The 20,494-nt window shown below is 34.5% G+C and overlaps 1 protein-coding gene across 1 annotated transcript in view; it reads left to right on the top strand.

Moving 5' to 3' along the window:
• Positions 1-20,494, top strand: part of EML1 (EMAP like 1) — an 80,776-nt gene that overhangs the window by 44,216 nt on the left and 16,066 nt on the right. The window contains 7 exon segments of the mRNA XM_040557229.1: positions 3,953-3,981; positions 8,577-8,706; positions 12,851-13,000; positions 14,943-15,012; positions 16,785-16,895; positions 18,692-18,787; positions 19,301-19,435. Of these exon segments, the coding sequence (XP_040413163.1) occupies positions 3,953-3,981; positions 8,577-8,706; positions 12,851-13,000; positions 14,943-15,012; positions 16,785-16,895; positions 18,692-18,787; positions 19,301-19,435 (721 nt within the window).

Below are 20,494 nucleotides of genomic sequence, written 5' to 3'. Positions count from 1 at the left end.
TTAAGAGACTTTGTTGGAGGCTTAGCTAATTATGCAAATAGTGGAAAAATTAAGAATACCGTCAGAGAAAAGATTATAAAATTGTATCCAAGGAAGATGTAATTATTTATATAAACTAAACATTTACCCAGTGTAAGATCCACTTGGCATTGCGCATCTATGCAAGTGCTTTTATAAACTGTCAGAATTCTACAAGACTGGGTGTTCTGGTACATTTGGAAATTTGACTTTATTTCAAAGTATGATTATTTTAAATTTTTGGGGGGTAAAATAATTATAAACAACAGATAACTTCTTGGGGGAGGGAAGTGTGTTTTGAAGAGATGAGAATGCTGCAGTGGTACTGAATAGGTGTGGTTTTGTATTTGTTTATAAGTATTTTGTATTAGACTTTAAATTTCCCAAAAATATGATATATAATTGAAAAAAAAAACAACACAACCACGCTGTAGCAATTAACTGTAAATAATACCTAAATACTACTGTTTACATGAAAATCAATCTTTTATTGGATTACTTAGGAGTGATATCTCTTTCTGCATGTGCCAACTTGGACAAAGCTGTTACTAAATATTTCACAACCTTCTAGCTTAGAAATTGAATATCTGGACGTATCTGATAGAATACCACTAAAGGGGGGGAAAAGAAAAAAAAAAAAGCTATCAACACTCAGGAGCAAATGAGCCTGAAGACAACATTTGGGGTGGGGAGGATGACGACAATACAAAACCAGAAAAACAAATAAAAAAAAAAAAAAACCAACCACCAGTGGAGGGGCTGCTGAGATGGTAAAAGTTTGCTGTTAGTTTCCACTGGAAATTCTATGAATTGTTGCAACATTGCATAACTTTATGCTGCTAGATTATCTCAGTGAATTTATTAACAAGGAGCTGCTTTTTTCTGTGTTGATCTTGCAAAGCTAATTGCATTTTCTAAGACTGAATTTTTACTTTTGAATTTTGCATTCCCTCTCTATACATAACCAGTTATAGCAACAGTCCTTACATTGTGACCTCATTCATTCAGGAAACCCCACCTTTTATAAATAAAACAAATATCGTGTAGAAACTTTTTGTTAAAAAAACGTAAATTTGTATAATTAGATGGAAAGACTCTTGTTTCTGGAATATGAGCAGGAAGTACACCTGCCAATGGTGAATTTTCATTACTTTTCCGAATTACTATAGTTTCTCAATAACATATTAATGAATATACGCTAATCCAGCAGTGTCCTTTCTCTGTGTATTTTATTTTGTACAAAAAATTTCATTAGATCAAGTTCCCAAAATTTAGAATTTGATCTGTATTGTGAAATGGAAGATACATAAAAAATTACACTGCTGCGCAAGATCTCTTTTTTAAAGACATCCCTGACTTCTTGCTTCATGCATAAGGTGCTAATTATCTGAAATCAGTTTAATATTAAAGCTACTAAAGAAATGAGATGAGAATATTAATGGGGTAGTTGACTATCTCAGTGAAGAAAGGATATGACTTCTAGCAGCTACATAGTGTGGTACTGTACGTTTTGAAAGATTAATTCCAAAATAGCTGAGAGAGAAGAGCATTGATGTAAATAATGGTTATTGACAGACTTGTTTTGTTTCTGGTTTAAGGTTGATCAAGGTGCTCCCGACACATTTTAAATTTTTTCATACTAATCTAACAGAAACCTGATGGTTGTGTAATTCTGCAGGTGTTGGGCCACAGATGGTTGAGCAACAGCATTGATTAGAAATCACTTAATTTGGAGTCAAGGAGGAGGCTCCATGTACAAGTGACGCAATCCTTAAGTAATGTGCCAGTTTCCAAAGGAATTAATTGGGAGCGCATGTCACATTGCGTTAGCTGGAGCTAGTGATGTTGATGCCACTATTAGAGCAATAATTGTATGGTTAGAGAATTTTCCCAGGAGTTAGAAGACCTGACTTATATCACATGCAGCCTCAGGGTGTTCAAAACCAAAGCTCACCACTCCTTGAAGAGTGTCCTTATCCCGTGGAAGAGTCTGGGTAAAGACTTCCTCATGCTTCCTGTTGAGGCTGGGCAACTGTGCAGAATATAAGGCAAGAGTCACGGGACTAGAAGAAAAATGAGTGTGATTCTGTATGCCAGGGGGTAAGGCCGTCCTCCTAAAACTAGCTGTATATGTGAAAGAGTGAGGAAGGTGGTATTACATAAACTACTCATAGAATTATTGTGGTTTTTTTTGTACTATGTCTGGTCTCTAGGTGAAGCTTCAAGCAGAATGCATGTCAGGAATATAAAAAGGCAATCATGAAATTACTGTGTTTCAAACTAGTTGTATGCAAAACCATAATGCTATAGAAAGACATTATAAGAAGCTTTAATAATTAGTAGGGAAATGTCTGTAATCTGCCACGCTACTATGTGGTGTCCCAATTCCCTATCACCGAGCAAGGGGCAAGCCCTTTTTAAGGGTTAGCTAAGTAGGAAGTGATTCAAGTTCATGACAAGGAAAAGGAGTAGTCAGAGCTCTGAGCTGCGTGTCTGGTTAGGGTTTTCATAATTAAAAAGTACACATGATTTGCTCTATTACTGTCGTGAATCAGCCTTTCACATTAGCTTGAGTAAGTCAGCATGGACTATTCAGAGCTAGGGATTCCTGTCAAATATTGTAGCACTTGTGACTAATGCTGCATCCCATAAAGGTTTTATTTTCTATAAATATCTTCCTAAGAAAAAAAAATGTTAATCTTGGTGTTAACAATGGCAACACATCTTTCTACTTCTGTAGATTGGCTGTGTATAGGCCAGCTTGGTGCATGAATTTTGATGCATGATTAATACCAAGGCCCATATTACGAGAAGTTGCTATATCCATGGGAACAGATTTTTTTAGTTTGGTTCATTATATCATTAAGTAAATGTATCATTCTTGATTTATCAATGTCAAGTCAAAGGAAAAGGAAAAATACTCCAAAATTATTTGCTGTGAATTCTTTTGTAGAGAGAGAGAATCATTTACACTTTAAAAAAAAAAAAAATCTGTGCAAAAATAAGCAGGTTTAATTTCTTCTTCTTTTTAATCTGCTCTTTATCTGTCCACTGCAGTCTAGGATCTGATGTGGAGATGGCATTTCAAAGCTCTGTGAATGCTTCATCCTTCTCATGCATTTCTCCACTAAAGTAAAGAGACGTTTCAACCCTTTTGGGGACCACTCTAAGAACCATACAGTAGTAATCTGATATTTCAAAAATTTTACTGAATACAAAGAAAATGGAACTGGTAGGAAAACAAATGTTTCATGTCCCCTTTACGTTTTGTCAGAAACAACATTTCTCAAGCTTAGTTATAGACGGGCAAAGGATAAAGAAAACAAACTACTGGCAATTCTTGGAAAAGGTTTTTTTTTTTTTTTGTGTGTGTGTGGTAGTACTATCCACATGGTTACTCACCTTTTCTCTCTCTTCTCCACGTTTCATGTATTTTCCCCTCAAGTTTTCCCAAATGGTTTTCTGAGGACAAAAAGACAAACTGATTTTAGCTTGTCTTCCAGGCACTACATTGAGAAAGAAGATGCTTTAATAATGATGGGTGTATTTCCTGGGTTTTATCAAATACTGTCATTCACCTGGAACCCATTGGGCAGTTCTGTGTCTTATGTTAACTCTTTGGAAAAGCACCATTCAAACTTTGTTTTGCTCATTAAATCACAGAGCAGGAGAAGAGGATCTGGCAGTAGGAGAAAATCCATAGTTGTGAGAACAGAAAGAGAATTGAATGATAAAAAAAGGTGTTGGTATCTGTCATCAAGGAGCCACGCTGAATGCTGTTTATATTTTTGTCTGGTTAGGGATTTACATTGTAAATAACTCAAATTTATTTATTTAATATTTTCCATGTTTTTATTTTTTATTATATTTATGGCTCTACATGTGGAGACTGTATAAGCTTTGTAACACAGAAATTTCTTCATTATTTTCACAGCAAACCCAAGGAACCAATGTTCAGTGCAGGTAAGAACTTTTGAAATTTTAAAACAGAAAACTGTGATAACATAATGGATTTTATCTGTGAACGTCCAGGAAATGGTGTTGGGCCTCTAAGCATGATACGTACAGGCTACTAATGATTTCTTTAAAAGAAAAGTTGAGCAGTTTGCTCCAGTTTTTGTTGGCCCAATAGGTTTATTTTACAGTTCGGATTCTTTGTAAGAAGACAAAGAAGAAAAAGGCCGTGACTTACACCAAATATGTCTTTCCTTTCAAAGCAGTATTAAAGTTTTGTTAATTAAAGCATTTGCTACATTCCAGCTATGACACTGTCATGTTAACTTAGTTATTAACTGTACTTGATTGCTCCCTTTTAAGAATTCCACATCTGTCCCAATGCCTTCTAATAATATTTATCAAATCACAAATAAAGATGGTGTTTTGTAGCTAAGCTTGGAAATCTATCTTTAATTTGAAAATCACATTTTTTTCCTCCTTATTTATTGTCTACATAACAAGATTTCAAAAACAAAATAGGAGGTATAAGTGAAAGAATTCGTTCTTGTCCTCGATGAAGATACAAAACTAAATAGTATAGATAAGTTATTTTTGTCCTGAAAAAAAAAACAGAATTAGAATAAAACCTTCCTTATAAAAAAGGAAGGGGAAAAAACTGTTGACTTGTCAAATTTATCATATTCTCGTTTATAGTTCTGTAACAGTAAGCATATAATAAGCTGAAGGAGAAAATCCCTTGTTTATCAAGCTGATTGATCAGCATCCAACAAAGCTCTTAAACTGTACTTCAAGATTTAGTGTAGCTGATTTTGAACTCAGTAATATATAAAACTAAGGGCTTAAATCTTTTGTGACAATACAATCATAATCCACCTCCCTTTCTTGAAAACAGTTGTTTTAAAAAAGAGAAAGTTTCTGATTCACACAAAATATATAATTGTTATATTACATTTCATCTTCTCTTGCACCATGTAAGCAAAGGTGTTTGGAATAATTTTTCTTCTGACACTTTCCCAGTAGATAAAAATCAGTAATTAAATATGTGTCACTACTTCTGTTCTTCTCAGATGGACAAAATTCCTACTGAAATTAATGATTTCTAAAAGTTATACGTGATATTTTAGTTACTTTTAGCATGCAGTTGAATAATGAAGCGTCAATTGGTATTTTAATGATAGAGGAACTAAACAGAGCCACTAGCTGGAGGAAAAAGGGTTTTGACTTTAATTAGCCAACCTACTGAATGGAGTATGGGTCAGGGTTTTACAAGAAACAGGGTAGCCTCCAACAGAATAACACTGGACAGCCCATAGAGCAGGTATTTAGTGAGACTGTTGTACTCAAACACATCTTTATCTAGCCCTTCTGTCTCTGTCTCTGTAATCACAAGGGAAGCGCCGTGTGACACACTGCAAAGGTAGGCTTCACTTCCAAAACCTCATAGCTCTCGAAGCAAAATGGTGCTAGCGTGATAAAAGCTTGATGTCTGAACAGCTATTTTGTTACTTGCATGCATTTTGCAATGTTAAAACTTTTCTGGTTCTTTGAGTAGAACAAAAATATGACACCATCTATTATACAATTCACTAAATTATAACCCTCAGGTACACTTTAAAAAAGGAATGGGTTATAATTCAGTCATGTGGATTTTTTTCAGGAGAATTTGAATTAGAAAAAATTATGTTGAGAGAGCTATATGGCAACACGTGGATGTTCACTGTGTTTGAAATGGTGTTCTGCACTTTTGCTGGAATTCATATAGAATTTGCCCCTTTGTTGGCTGTTTTGCTGGTAGCCTAACATGATTATAGAAGCCTTGGTATTTCCCTTGCTTTTTCATATTGAGTAGAGCGTAGATTATTCTAAATGCTGGGTAAGCAGATCTAGGCGTACAACTAATTTATCAGTGCTTTTTGCTCAATGTCATATTGCAGAGTTAAATTTGGTAAATATACCATATTGTTTTCTAAAGCTGTAGCAAATTTGCAGTGTAAATATGCACATTTTTGATGCATGTTTATGTCTGTGATATAATCACAGATCACAGATTTGTCTTGCTTTTTAGAGATAGTTTATTCCTAACAGTTTTTCCACTAATCAGCATCTCTCAGCTTTGCAACAGATATAAAATTCTGCAAAAAAAAATAATGTTCTTGAGGCAAAGTTTTTTTAAAGAATTTCTACCTCTGTGTATTCATTGTCAATTTTATGCCTGTGATCAGTAGTGTCTGCTTTGCAGATCCTACGAACATTCATATTAAGAGCTTCTTAATAGCTGTTATTTTTTACTGTTATTTTCAACAACAATTTCAGAATTTACAAACTTGCAGATGTAAAAGATACATTTGTTTAGAAGTTTCACCATTGGTCTGTCTTTGTAGTCTGATTGTCTGTCTTTACAACTGTATCTTCACATACTGAACTTTGCGGTCTTAAAAATTTAGTTATAAGAATAAAAGAAAAGGGTTGTAGATTGGTTAGGAACATAATAAGTTTATATTACTATCAAAAATCAGAACAAATGTAATTAATATTACAAAACTTAGAAATAACTACACAGTGTAGATTTCTGTGCCTTGCCTAGTCATACTAAATTCCTCTTTATAGTTAGTAGAGAGATACAGGCATACTGAAAGCATAATTTATATACTTTGGGTTTGGACACCTGCTTTAAAGTGTGATTAATTCCTGTAAAAGTACCTGTTTCTTCCTATTTACTCTAAAAAGGAGTTCTGAGTGGCTAGGTCAAATGTGGGTAGTTCCACTCTATATGGCTTGATGCAAGTTATATGAGTCCCACGACGTTTCAAGTAAGAAAAGCAGCTCAGTGAATTAAACTTTCATTCATTCCCAGCCTTTGATAAGCACAGTCAAGAGTTGTCACTGCTGAAAATCTATTAACTTCCAGTGCATCAGTATAGTAGCATTGGCATGTGTTTCAAGCTCATTAAATAGATGCTGCATGCGCATACAAATAGTGCTGTTATGCTCTGCTATTTAATGCTCTACCCTCTGTAGTTTATTTTGCAATACAGATCTATCAGAGTAGATTTTTAAAAACAATTCCAGTATTCTGGCAATTTTAACATTCATCTTGAGCTCCAACCATCTGTCACCATCATTATTCTGTTGTTTTTTGTGTGTATTTTTTTGTTCTAATTTTTTAGCATTGTTTTCTGTTGCTTTCATTATATCTCTGAATTCTGTAAATTGGAGGGTTTTTGGAGAGCCATATCTGTAATGTTACTGTGACAGGTGAAGTAGATCTTTCCCAAATGAATTAGTGTAAAGGCAGAATACACGTGTCTAGGTAATAAAACATAGCTATATTTATTTGTTCAACCAATAATTTTTATTCATTTAATCAGGATTTTTAATGTATGCATTTCCAATTAAAATAAAGCCTTAGTTTTCAAACTAAAAACTAATGGTATACTTGTAATGATACTTAACAATTCATAGCATAATTTTAACAGTCCTAAAATGTATATTTTTTTTCATTTACATGATTTTATTACTTTTGCCCTTCCATTTCCTTTGTGCCCGTGATTATTCTGTCTAGTAACTCTACAGATGTCACTGACTCCAAAACTGCTTGATTCGCGTGAGAACAAGGCTGAATTCCTTGATCTGCCGATGGAGCAGCAAGAGCCAGCACGTTCTGAATCTGGACAAACTTCACCTGAAGTTCACAGGACACCCACTTTGGCCTTGCCAGTTCCCAAAAGTCCTAGTCAGACCTTCATGGCATTTCCCAGATCTCCTAGTTTTATAAGCCCCATGAAGTCCCCAAGTCAGTACTTCCAGATCTGTTATTAATCCCTGCTTCTCTTCCCCCAAAAATATTTCTTCCAAGTTCAACACATTATTTTTAGTATTTTCTTCTAGAAATGTTTACTTCTGTCAGCCAATACAGTTTTTGTAGCTTCTCTCCTGTATGTCATTTTCCTTTCTATAACGTGCTGTCAATGTTGTCATTCCTTTTCAATGTTTAGTAATTCTTAACACATCTTTTTTTGCATGTACATCAGCATGATTCTTTTTACTAATTGTTCATGTTCCTTATTTCAAATGTATCTCTAACACTGTATCAAGTGTAAAGCATATCTTTACACTGATATGCAAAGAATGCGACTGAGTGTTGGAAAATACTTTAGATGCTGATGCTCCACTGTAAATACTGATTAAAAAATAAAATTAATTTTAAGCGGTATTTCTGTGTTAATTGTAATCTTTGATGTTTTCCACTTTATTTTTAATATTTAAAAATGTAATATCTAACATTCATTTTACAAAAATAAGTTTCAATTTCAATCCTTTCAGTTTTTTAGTTTTTCATGACATTGTTTAGTTCTAAGTCTTCTGCTCAAAACATTGAGAGGAAAAAGGGACTTTATTAAAAAAAAAAAAAAGAAGAAATTAATAATTCTGCCTAGTGACTGTGATTTAGGGAAAAATAAGCTGCTTATTTTATATGTTTGTGATTGCATGTCATTTTGTAATTGTAATGCACCAAACTAAGTGGGAAGGGATTGAGGAGCACTGGAGTTCGTCACGGATGTTTTTTTTTTGTAACTCTAAACTGTTCTGACCTTTTATAGAGGAAGGATACGTAAAAATGTTTCTTCGTGGACGTCCTGTTACCATGTACATGCCCAAAGATCAAGTGGAATCTTACAATTTGGAAGCAAAAGTAGAGCTACCAGCCAAGAGGCTTAAACTGGAATGGGTGTATCCTTTTGGTGTTGGAGGACTACTTGGAAATTGGTCATTTCTTAAAGGTTTGTTTAAAATATGTTTTAGAGGTAGAGTATAGCAAGAAACAGGGCTTGTTTCATTAGTGATGTGTGAAGCGACATTCCATTCAAACAGGTGTTCATTTCTTGAGGCTGCACTTTGTGAAGTACAGGGTGGCAGCTGAAGATTTTGCTTAAATGTTGCCTGAAGGTTGCGCTTGAAGCATGCTAATTAGCTAAAGATTAAATGAGGCATATTGTAAAAATGTAGTGAGCTGTGATTATTAATTATAGTGTGCATAAAACAAGCTCAGGATTTTTTGCTGATTCTAAGCAGTAATTTATCATTTTCAACTGTATTTTGTAAAGAGTGCACCATTGTCTTATACAGGAGTTGCTGTAACCAGCTTCAGTACTTGAATAAGACCTGAATTGAATACCATATTGCAATTGATAGATACTTAGCAATGAAATTCATAAGATACATACATATATATATATATATATATATATAAACCATAATACTTAGATTTGAAACTGTGCTTAAGCAGCGTAAATGCCAAACAACCAGAATTTTCCATTAATATCTGAGTAGACATAATTACAGAGTTCTGACTTGAAAAACCTCCAGTATTTCATCACATACAGAAATTTTCATGTCTCAGTTTAATTCATAATAAGAAAATCCATCCTTTATTGGAAAAAAAAGACCTTTCATTTGTGTTTAATGTCAGTATATGTAATAGATGATTCAAGATAAACTATAAACATAAAAAGATCTGAGTCTATTTGTAATATCCACTATGTTTAGAGAGATGAAGTCTTCATAAGGACCTCTATTTTAAGCAAATACTTTTTTGGTCCCAAGCATTGCAAATAGGAAGTTGCTTTGTCTTCATAAAAAAGAAGGCAGGCTGCAAATATTCTTTTTCTAAGTTGTATAAATAGAACTGTGTGTGGTTTCAGAATGCACACAGAGCTTCCAAAAGTCCCATTGTATTCACTAGAGATTAATGACAGATTTAGTAACCATTCTTATTATTCCTATTGCAGCTGAGCTTGTGGGTTCAACCCCACTCTGCTGGAACTGCAGAGACGATGCATACAGAAATAACCAAAGATGAATTAAAACAAAAACCAAAAAATAAAAAAGCCAAGGCATCACAAAGTTATAAAATGGTTGAGATTTCAGTGATAAATACTGCTTGCAGCATTCTACCATCTAATCATTGTGCAGGTTCTCACCGTATATCACAACAGAACTGAATGATGTCTTTTCAGGTTTGTAAGGTCCCCCGTGAAGAAGGGCATAAGAATGATGCGAGAGAAAGTGTTAAGATGCTTGCTGAAACAATAACAGCAAAAAGCATAAAATGGATTGTCATTAGCAGTGACATGAAGTTAATATTTCAGACTGTTATAAGAAACGATAATTAGATTTAAGTCGTGATTTCAGTTTCATTAATTTCTCACTTAAGCTTACTTAATACTCCATCTGGCAAATAGTCATTTATTTTTAGTTTGAATATTCATATGTCTTCTCAGGTGTGCATCTGTGTACCTAGCAAAATCCCATGTACAAATGTTTTCTGTTAATAGAAAAGGTATGAGTAAATAAAATGCTTCAACTAACTATAAATGGTTACTGACGAGGAAGCATATGTTCCTAAAAATACTGTGCTAATTTGTTTCCATTTTTTTTTCTTTGAATTAAACCAAATCATTATATGCATACTTAAAAGTTATGTCTAGGTGCCTACAAGTCTAGGTACCTACAGGACTCAAAGAGGGATAAATTAATAAGTAAAATAGTGTCCAGTTTAGAGACTATAATGATGAGAAGATAAAGTGGGCGCAGGAGTGTAAGATAATTTGAGGAAAAAGAGAGAAAAAAAACACACCAATACTGCAGGCATTCATTCCAGTTAAATTGGAGAAGCTGAGTTGTTTGCATGCTAGATATCAGAACTGGAGTAGGAGAAAACATCTTTGTAGTAGACCAACCAACCTGGCTGTGGGATTATAGCCAGAAATGCTTTATAATGTAAAAATGGGCATAGAGAAACAAGATACTGGAGGTGAGATGGAGAGATGGAAAGGGCAAAGCAGACTATGATGAGAAACAGAAGCAAGAAAATCTAATCTATGTAGCTGAAACATAAAGGGGTTTTACAAACTTATTAGTAGTTGTCTGAGTAAGTCAAAAAAACGCTTCAGACTATCAGATATATTCAGACATGAAGAAACAGAAATGCTGAATAATGAAGTGTGAGGCAGGGCTGGAGTGGAGTGGGCAATCTGAGCGAGACATCGGCACTGGAGACACCAGGGAGGGAGCTGTGATCTGCAAAGACCCATTTGAGACTAGCTCATTTGGCAAGCAGATTTGACACAAAGGCTGCAGGCTGAATGAAAGGAAAAGGTCAAGATAACGTTCGCTGAAGTCCCAACTCACCAAATCAAAGTTGAAGCCACCAAATCAGAGGGTGGGAAACTGTGAGGAGAAGGAGAGATCAACCCCAGGAGTTTAAATTTGAGAATAAAAGACTGCTAGAGAAAAACTGAGTATTTGACAACAGCAGTCATGCATAGGACTGAATGCAGCATTGTTCCCAACAGGAAGAATGGTGGAAAAAGGAGATTTTCCTGAAAGAATGCGATCTCTTCCATTTAATGGCTATATTTATGCCCAGAGATTTCTTCCTCATGTACGTCTTTTTTTTCCAATTTTTTTACACTATCTTAAACTGCTAGTTCATTATCAACTTGTTTATATTTTGTTAAACTTAGGGGAGTTTTGTTTACTTCAGTTGGTGATGGTATCTGGCTTTATAAAGAAAAATGAATTTGAACAAGTAAAGCATCCTGCAATCTAAAGTAACTCTTATCTTTACGGACAGATTAGAAATTGATAATAAATATTTTATAATTTCAATATTCTATGATTAGAAATTGATAGTAAATATTTTATAACCTAAATATTTGTTGTTTTCACTTCTTCATGTTTGAATATGTCAAATTTTAAGGAACTTTGGCAGAAAAATTCCAGTTTGGGAGCTTAAAAACTCTGTTTTGAATGTATATTTTGATGTTTGGGTATGCAGCACTACTTCTATTATATTTAATAAGACAAAAAAAACAAACCCAGCAAGCTGTTATTTAAATTCCTGTTTCAGGAATAACAGAACATGATCATACAGTAAGGACCTATAGTTAACATGGGTGTTTTAGTTCAGCTGCGTTTTCATTGGCTGTGGAGAACAGTGCACAAATGTAGTTTTAATATCAGATATTTGGTGTTTCAGGACATTTCTATATATCTCTCACAGCCAGTTTCTCCATATTGACTGAGTTAGAACACTGCTGTTTTGCCAAGATTCTGTGATATTGTTCCTCTCTGTTCCCATAAAAAGGGAAAGCCAAAATAGTTGTAGTCCCTAATGACTCTTCATAAGAATAAAACTACATGATTTGGCTGAATTAATGTTCAGTCTAAATGAAATTTATTTCTGGATTAATTCCAGTTAGTTCATTGGATTAATTTTAGATTAGCGTTGATATGACTAGCATAAAAATCTGGGCCACTGCCTTTTAAATGCTACAAAAATAACATATGATGCAACCCTTCTACGTTTTTTATGCATCTGGTTGGTAATAACCAGAATAATGAAATCAATCAACCTGAACAAAGGATAATGCAATCAATCCTAATGCAATGCAGAGAGATGTACTGAAGGACTTATTAATGTTTTCATCAAGTCCAAATTTTTATTTTAATTGGTCAATCAGTGTAAATAGTAAATACACTTGGGACAAAATTAATGTTTCCTTAGTCTGGCATTTAGAGAAATTCAGAAGATGCTGAGAGGATAGTATGCCTACAAAATCCTGTCTCTGTCTATTTTACCATGTATTTTCTGTATGATATGTAGGTTTTCAGGCACTCAGATGGTGAAATACTTTAGCTCTCCCTACTGTAGGAAGGGAGGGAGTTCTGAAGGGTCTCAAGTGATAACGCTGCGCTCAAGCCAAGGGATGTTGCCTATCAGGAAATACATGACAAAGTCTGTTTCATTTTTCCTTATTTTTAATGTTCTAAATTCATATATAATGTTGTTGCATCTTGACAAACGTGCTAGCTATGGATATCGGGGTCGGGACTGTCGCAGTAACCTATATCTTCTTCCAACGGGCGAAACTGTGTATTTTATTGCATCTGTAGTCGTGTTATTCAATGTTGAAGAACAACTTCAGAGACATTACACTGGTCATAACGATGATGTGAAGTGGTAAGTCACCCACTGTACTTTTATTTTTCTCTCATAAAACAGTATTTGGTTGGTAATACTTTGTTCTTTTCTCGTAACAGTTTTGAAAATTTCATATAATCTAACCTGGCGTAGGTTGGTTCCTTGAGCCTGACAATGCATTTACACAAACTGATTGTGTAAAGGTCTGATTGTAGTCATGGTAAGGATGTCTCTTACAGCTCTAATCTAGTCAGCAAGAAGCAACTGCTGTGAAGATGTGGTCGCACAGACTTGAGGATATCCAAATATGTCCCTCAGCAGAGCCTGACTTTGCTTGCAAAACCTGCTTTGAAGTCTGTGCTCCTGTATGTGCTGTGCTACTTTGGTGGTGTCTATATGCAATTGCTGTATAGATGTTCTCCAAGTTACCACTTTTCTCTCTGTCTCAGTTGCTAACAATTCCTACTTGTATTTACTCAAGAAAACTTATTTTCCATGATACACTTTTTTACATTGAGAATACAAAAACGTAGAGAAATCTGTCTGTAGATCTGCTAGTTTTTGTTGCTCTGTTTTCACTCACCATCCTTGTTGAAGTAGGATTGAATTATTCATCTTATCTGTGTCTGGTCCTTTAGGCTCAGTTTAATCAGTAAAACAGTTTTAATCTCATCTGCAGTCTCCCTGGTAGTCTTCAAGCATGTGTACATCATGGCAAATATCCTGCAAACTAGCCCTGAGCAGTCTGGTTTGTCTGCTGTCATTCAGACATGCCAGCTTGAGCTTCAAAGTGATTTTGCTGTGTTTAAGCTTAGAGGATATTAGATATCAGGAAATATCAGTAACATTGAATTGAAATGTAAATAAACATATGGTTAATCTTGACTCTATCTGTCAATACTACTTGCTGAGTGTAGCTGAAAAAGAGCACCCGGATTATCTGATGGGCCCTAATGTATGAACTGAGTTTGACATCCTTTCTTTGAGTTAAGGTTTATGAAACACCTGTTGTCACTGAAAGCCAAAAATAGAACTGATAATCAAATCTTTGCATTGTATGTTTCATAAAACTGAATTATTTGTGTAATCTACCTCTTTTACAAGGAGATCTTAACTTGGATCTCTTCCATCTCATTTCTTTAAAATTTTCTAATTCTTCAGACATTTCAAATCTTTGTTTTATTAGAAAGAGGATACATTTCTGCATCATAAAGCTGAATGAATTATTGCCACAGTTCATTTTTTCAGGGTACTTCGCCTCTAGAACTGTATGCAAAGCAGATGCAGTGAAAAAAGAATTAAGATAGAATTTAGGCAAAGTGGGCTGTACTCCAGTTAGAGACATTAACATTGGTGAATTTTACAGTTCTAATTTTAGAAGTTACATCATCAGTTTTCTAATTTTTGTATACTATTTATTTGAAAACAAACAAGCAAAAAAACTCCTTTAGTAACCTTTTGAAAAATATTACCAAGAAGAATTTGGTATCACCCCAGAGGAGTTGCTGCAATACGTTGGTTAACACATTCTAGCGAGCAATTTTTCTTATCTTTGAGTGGATAAATATGTGTGGTCTGGAAGACTGTCACTAGACTGCATTTGCGATGCTGACTGTATCTCTACAACGTTCGATGAGAGAGAGCTGAAGTTAGATAACTAGCTCAAATCATAAAGTCCTTATACATTGTAAGCAGTTAAATCTAGGTGAGATGAGTCCCAGCATGAGACTGGTGCTTGTTTGATAAATGCTTTGAGGTATTAGGGCTTAAGCAAATTACCACTTTGTTCATAAGATTTTGGAGTGAAAGAGCATGAAAATAATTATCAGTTATGTTTTTATGATTTTAAAATATTGACGTGTGTGCTGTGTGTTTTGTATGACTAAAATAAGCCTGTTTACTACATGCTCAAGCAAAAATCTAATGGAATATGATAATAAGTGCCTATAAGTTTGCCCTCTGTCTGTCTGTCTTTTTTTAGCCTGGCTGTCCATCCTGATAGGATCACTATAGCCACAGGTCAAGTTGCAGGTACATCCAAGGATGGAAAAGTGAGTAACTTCTTTGCTGACATATAACTGGTTTTATTTCACAGGGATATGTTACCGAGAAGATAAATGATGTATCTTTTTCACGTGGCAGTTAACTGGTTTTAAATTTTAGAACTGAACACAAACAAAACTTAATTTGAGAGAGCCTGTTGCACAATATCAGATTTATCCTGTTCCATTATCAAGATCAGTCTGGTTTCTGGTTCCATTACTTATAAAGACCAAAGTAATTTGGGAGTTGGTCTCCAAAAGAGACATGAAAGGGTAAGCCTATAAGGGAGACCTGAGAGTGAAAATGAGTGTTGGGAAAAGAGGGGAAGCAGAGGAGATTAAATTGTATGTTACACCACTTCATTTCTGACCACAGCTACCAAACCCAAAGTACAAATAAAAATGGCTTTATGTTTTTATGTTGCTGAAAAAAATATATTCTTCCCACCACCAAGACAAGAATAATTGTCTATTATTATCATTATTATTGTAAAGCTTAGTTGTAAGCTAGGAATTTATTTGAACATAGTATGATGAACCTCACCTCAAAGAGCTGACAAGTGAGGAAAAAAATGAATACAAGCAGAGGCAGGAAATGAATGAATAAAAAGTTGCTCAGCGTAAACGCAGCTGACTGTAGCAAAACTATTGCAAAATTTTGGGTAGATGTCGAAGAATTTTAAGTCAGGATAAAAAAAAATCCTCAGTATGCTTGATAGTATAACTAAATTAGGAAAACGAAATCCAGTTGCACAGTATAATGTTTATCTAAAGATAACTTAGTTGAGTAACATAAAATATTATTTGCTATTGTGTGTTGGAGAAATCTCTGGTATTTTTTAAACTTCATAAATACAATTTTTCATGACTGTATTTGTGAAATAAAACCTGAAAGCTTGATATATATGTGTGTGTGTGTGTGTGTATATATATATATATATAGAGAGAGAGAGAGAGAGAGAGAATCTTTATGTAAACACCATTTCTAAAACAAATAGATATTTTTTAGGATAATTTCACAATTTATGAGAGGGTGACTGGTTGTTGCTTTTATATGTATATATATATATATTGTAATAAAACTTATTTCATTTGAAAAGGCATGGAAAAACAGAACTAAAATATGGCCTTCATTGTTTTCCTGTAAAGTATGAAGATACTATGTTTTTAAATATAGCCGTTTTAAAAATAAAACTTAATAAACATGTACTTCCTGGGGTTGCCCTCTAGTGGCTTTGAGATGCATTTCTGTCTTCACGTTGAACGTGTGGGGCTGTCTGTGTTACACAAGCCAGGAATTGAGGGGAGGAAGGAGGAACCACAAAGTTTTGATGAGGAATTGTTCTTGGGCTATTTGCATACAGTTTAGAAATTCGTAATCTTTTTGCACCTGTCGTTTGATGTTGACCAGAATAATTTTGTTCATTTTACATTGATGATCGTTAGTGTACCAGTAGGTCCCACGTTGCAAGGTCATCAATGGTTTCCACGTAATGTTTCAAGACATTCTTCATTAACTTCAGTGAACTACCAAAGATCAGTGAGACTTGAAATGCTGTACACTCTGGATACTCAATCCCAAATATTGATCCTAGGCATGGTAATCAGTAAATCATTTGTAGTGTCTCAGTGCTTACACAGTTGGCTTTAGAGAAGTTATGATAGTTTTCACACCTTAAATAGTTTAAAAATGTTATTTGGATTCATTTACTTTTTTTTTTAAATCCTGATATTTTTTTGCCACCATTCTCTCAACTGTTATTTCTGTGTCTATTTTATAGCAATTACCACCACACGTACGTGTTTGGGATTCTGTAACTCTGAATACACTGCACGTCATTGGAATGGGTTTTTTTGACCGAGCCGTCACTTGCATTGCTTTTTCTAAATCTGTAAGTAAAGTAAAAGAGTCATATTAAGAATGTTTGCCAAACAGGTCTTTGAAGATTTGCAAGTTTAGCTTCAGTGACCAAAGCAAATATCCAAGGTTTTTTTTCTTTAGCTGCTTCTTTAGTGAAATAAACCTCGTAGCCCAGTTGCTTCCAATGGTTTGTCATTATTAAAGTTAGTTATATTTCAGCAGTCTCAGTTCTACCATGTGCAGACCATAACACACAATTAATTTCTTCAGGGACAAGCAGTTGCAGGAATGTGGGTGACAATATTTTATATGAATTAGAAAAGAGAGGAGTGAATTGAGAGAGCTGGCTTTCTACAAAGGTGAAAGAATGCAGATCAAGGTTGGCTTTGAAGGATAAAATATGCTTTATAGCAGAGGATTGCTATTAGCAGATGCCACGAGAAAGCAAGTGTTTAATGTATTTGCTTTATGCTTTGATTTCACAGTCATAGCTTAGCTTGTTTTGAGTATCACTTCCCAATCTATAGCAGTGTTGCATTTCTCATTTCAAACAGCCCTGTCTTCAGGCTACTAATTCCTGTCTGTCTCACCTCTTGATTTGTGTTGGCACAATTATTTTTGTAGCTGTGCCTGAGATACGTATTGGGACCTAATGCATCAGAAAACCAACCAAGCAAAATTGTATGCAAACAAAATCAAATAGTTTGTTTGGGTCTTTTTTCTTTTTTTTTCCCCTCTAAAATTGATCTATTCCCAAAAAAGGCTCACTCTGTGATAGTACAAACTTCTGTGCTGGCTCAGCTCAAGAGGCAGCAACACGTGGCTGTGGTATGGGTGGCAGGAGAAAGACTGTCAGCATTGCTGCCAAAAGAATGCTCATGTAACCACAGGCTCATTCTGTTCCAGCAAGCTTATCCACAGTCAAAGCTGACATGGTTAATACCAGGAACAACATAAATAAATAAAAAATATTTGAATGGGCTGGAAAGCAGTTAGAAGTTACTTGATGGTTTATTCCATTGTAGACACAAGGCTAGGAATGACTCCCCTCCCAAATTAGAAAAAACAGGTCTGAAAACTACCTTCTAGACAGTTGCTACTTGGAAAAAGATCTGGTGATTATACAGCAGTTAACATCGCTAGTGAGACCTGTGATATCCGTCAGCTCCCCTCAGTTCAGGTAGAGTCCCAATTGGAGTTCCTCATCTAGTCTTGGGATTCACACCCCAGAAAAAGGGGTATGGAGAGTCTATCTAATATGCTGCATGAAATAAGACTGAATGAATTAGGGTCATTAAGATGAGAAAGACTGGTAGAAGATGGAACTATGACAAAGACACGTGTCAGGAATAAGTCATTTTTTACGTTTTTATAATATTCCCTGATCTTGGTCCATTATTCCTATATGAAGAGTGAAATTGATCCCGGTGTCCATAGTAGATCTGACAAGAAGTATTTGATTAAATTGCAAGAAACAAACTCCATATAATCATCAGGAAAAGCCTTCTTAATAATATGGATAATGTGTATTTTGCCTTGGGAGGTTGCATCACTGAATTTTTAAAAAGAGATTCATACCTCATTCCTGCTAAAGTCTGTTTGTCTACAGTTTACCAGAGTTCCTTTTCTAGATCCCTTTTTAGCCCTATTTTTCAATGATACTATAAATTATTATATTTCTTGAAGATCTGTGGGATGACTAGAAGTATAACAATGTAAATAAATCATTTTAAACTACTGGGAAGTATTTAAGTGTTTTGGATATGTATTTATATGTTTCTAATGTTTATTGGGGGATGTATTAATATTTTCCATGTTTTGCTTCAGAATGGAGGAAGTAGCCTGTGCTCAGTGGATGACTCAAATGACCATGTGCTTTCAGTGTGGGACTGGCAGAAAGAAGAAAAGCTGGCAGATGTCAAGGTGTTGCAACAAGATATTTTGTACTACTTATGTACATCTGGATTTCTTGTCATAAAATGCCTTGTGACTTTTTAGCACTTCCATTTTATAAAAGGCAAAGAACATGAAGAAAATGAATGTTTCCTCTTGCTGTTAAGATTATCCTAACAGCTGTTTTCTTTCTATTCTTTTTTTTTTTAATTTTACTATTGTATTCATTCTACAATTTATTAGAAAAGTCTGGGAAACAACGGTAGGACCATGTGCAGAAAAGAAGCATCTTAAACTAAGTTTCATAAAGCATGATTCGTTATGTGATACTATCAAAGTTATCGTTCAAAATTAACTTTAAAAAAGTAATCTTTTTGACTTTAGTCTTTTTGCTTCAGAATATTCTACCAAAGTATTTCAATCCACACTATTTTTTCTTATATCAGGAGTTGATCAATTTATCTAACTAGAGAACAATTTCACATTGTTTTGTTTTCTTTGAATTTTAAATTTTGATACAATGTTTTTCTTTTTCCTTTCAAGTGCTCTAATGAAGCTGTATTTGCTGCAGATTTTCACCCTACTGATACAAATATAATAGTTACTTGTGGAAAATCACACCTTTATTTTTGGACACTAGAAGGGAATTCCCTTATTAAAAAGCAAGGATTATTTGAGGTAAAATAATATATTTATTTAATTTTGTGCTTATAGTAATGGTACAGTCACCAAGTAGTAAGGGTTAATAAGGTTTGAGGAAATCAAAGCAACATGATCATGATTAAATTTGAAATTTTATAAACCTTAGATAGCATTCATGGTACGGCACAGAGACATTTTCATGGGTTCTCATCACAATGAAGTTTTGGAGTGCAGGTACCATTCTGTTCCTTGCATTCCTCTTCCTATATTCTTTATAGTTCCCTACCCTATCAAAATAAAATTACCTTAAAACTACTTATGCTTACTTCAAGTTAAAAAAAAAATAGTGTTGTATGCCTTTAAAAATATTTTATCAAAGAAAAGAAAACCCTCCCTCTAGTTCAGTTATAAATTACGTGACTATGAATATTCTTTCCTTTACCTCTGTTCTGCTCAGATACCTAGACTTATGTAACTGAAATACAGACTGAGCTGGGCACTATTTGTTAAATATTTTCATTTCAAGGTCTTGATTTGGTTTTGTTCTTAAATACAGACTAAGCTTTACAGCAGTGGCATGCACAAAAAAGGGATGTTTGCAATGACTGCAGATAACTATAGTAGGGCCAATTTAACTACTTGCAGAGTTGTGACTTGCAAGTATAGTCAAAACAACTATTTTGCAATGTCAATTTATGTACTTTGTGTGAAATAAGGTCGAAATGCAGAGATAAAGCATTTAAATTTTGTTAGTTTTCATTTTTCATTTTTATTTTTAACTTCTAGGCTACTTGGACAGATTCTGCCTCTGTTATGGTTCTGTTGTTCATTTTAGTTGTTGCAAATGTAAAACTGTGGTGGCCCTAGTTTAATAACAGTTCCTTGTCTGAGGAAGAAAAGAGGCCATACAGACCAGTAGTCAACAAACTTTGTAAATCATGTCCTTAAACACTACTAGCTAGTGAATTTTTTGTCCTCTTATCCTTTTCACCAATTGTTGCTGTCAGTAACTTGCAGGGTCTCAAAGCAGTGTTTCCATTACTGAACCTTAGCATTCTTTCAAGAGATGATTTCTTAATTTTTACACTGCAGACA

This window comes from Cygnus olor, chromosome 5 (genome assembly GCF_009769625.2).
Source record: "Cygnus olor isolate bCygOlo1 chromosome 5, bCygOlo1.pri.v2, whole genome shotgun sequence".
Classification (NCBI taxonomy): Eukaryota; Metazoa; Chordata; class Aves; order Anseriformes; family Anatidae; genus Cygnus; species Cygnus olor.
Note: the sequence above shows the minus strand (reverse complement) of the source record. Positions and strands in the feature narration are given on the sequence as shown.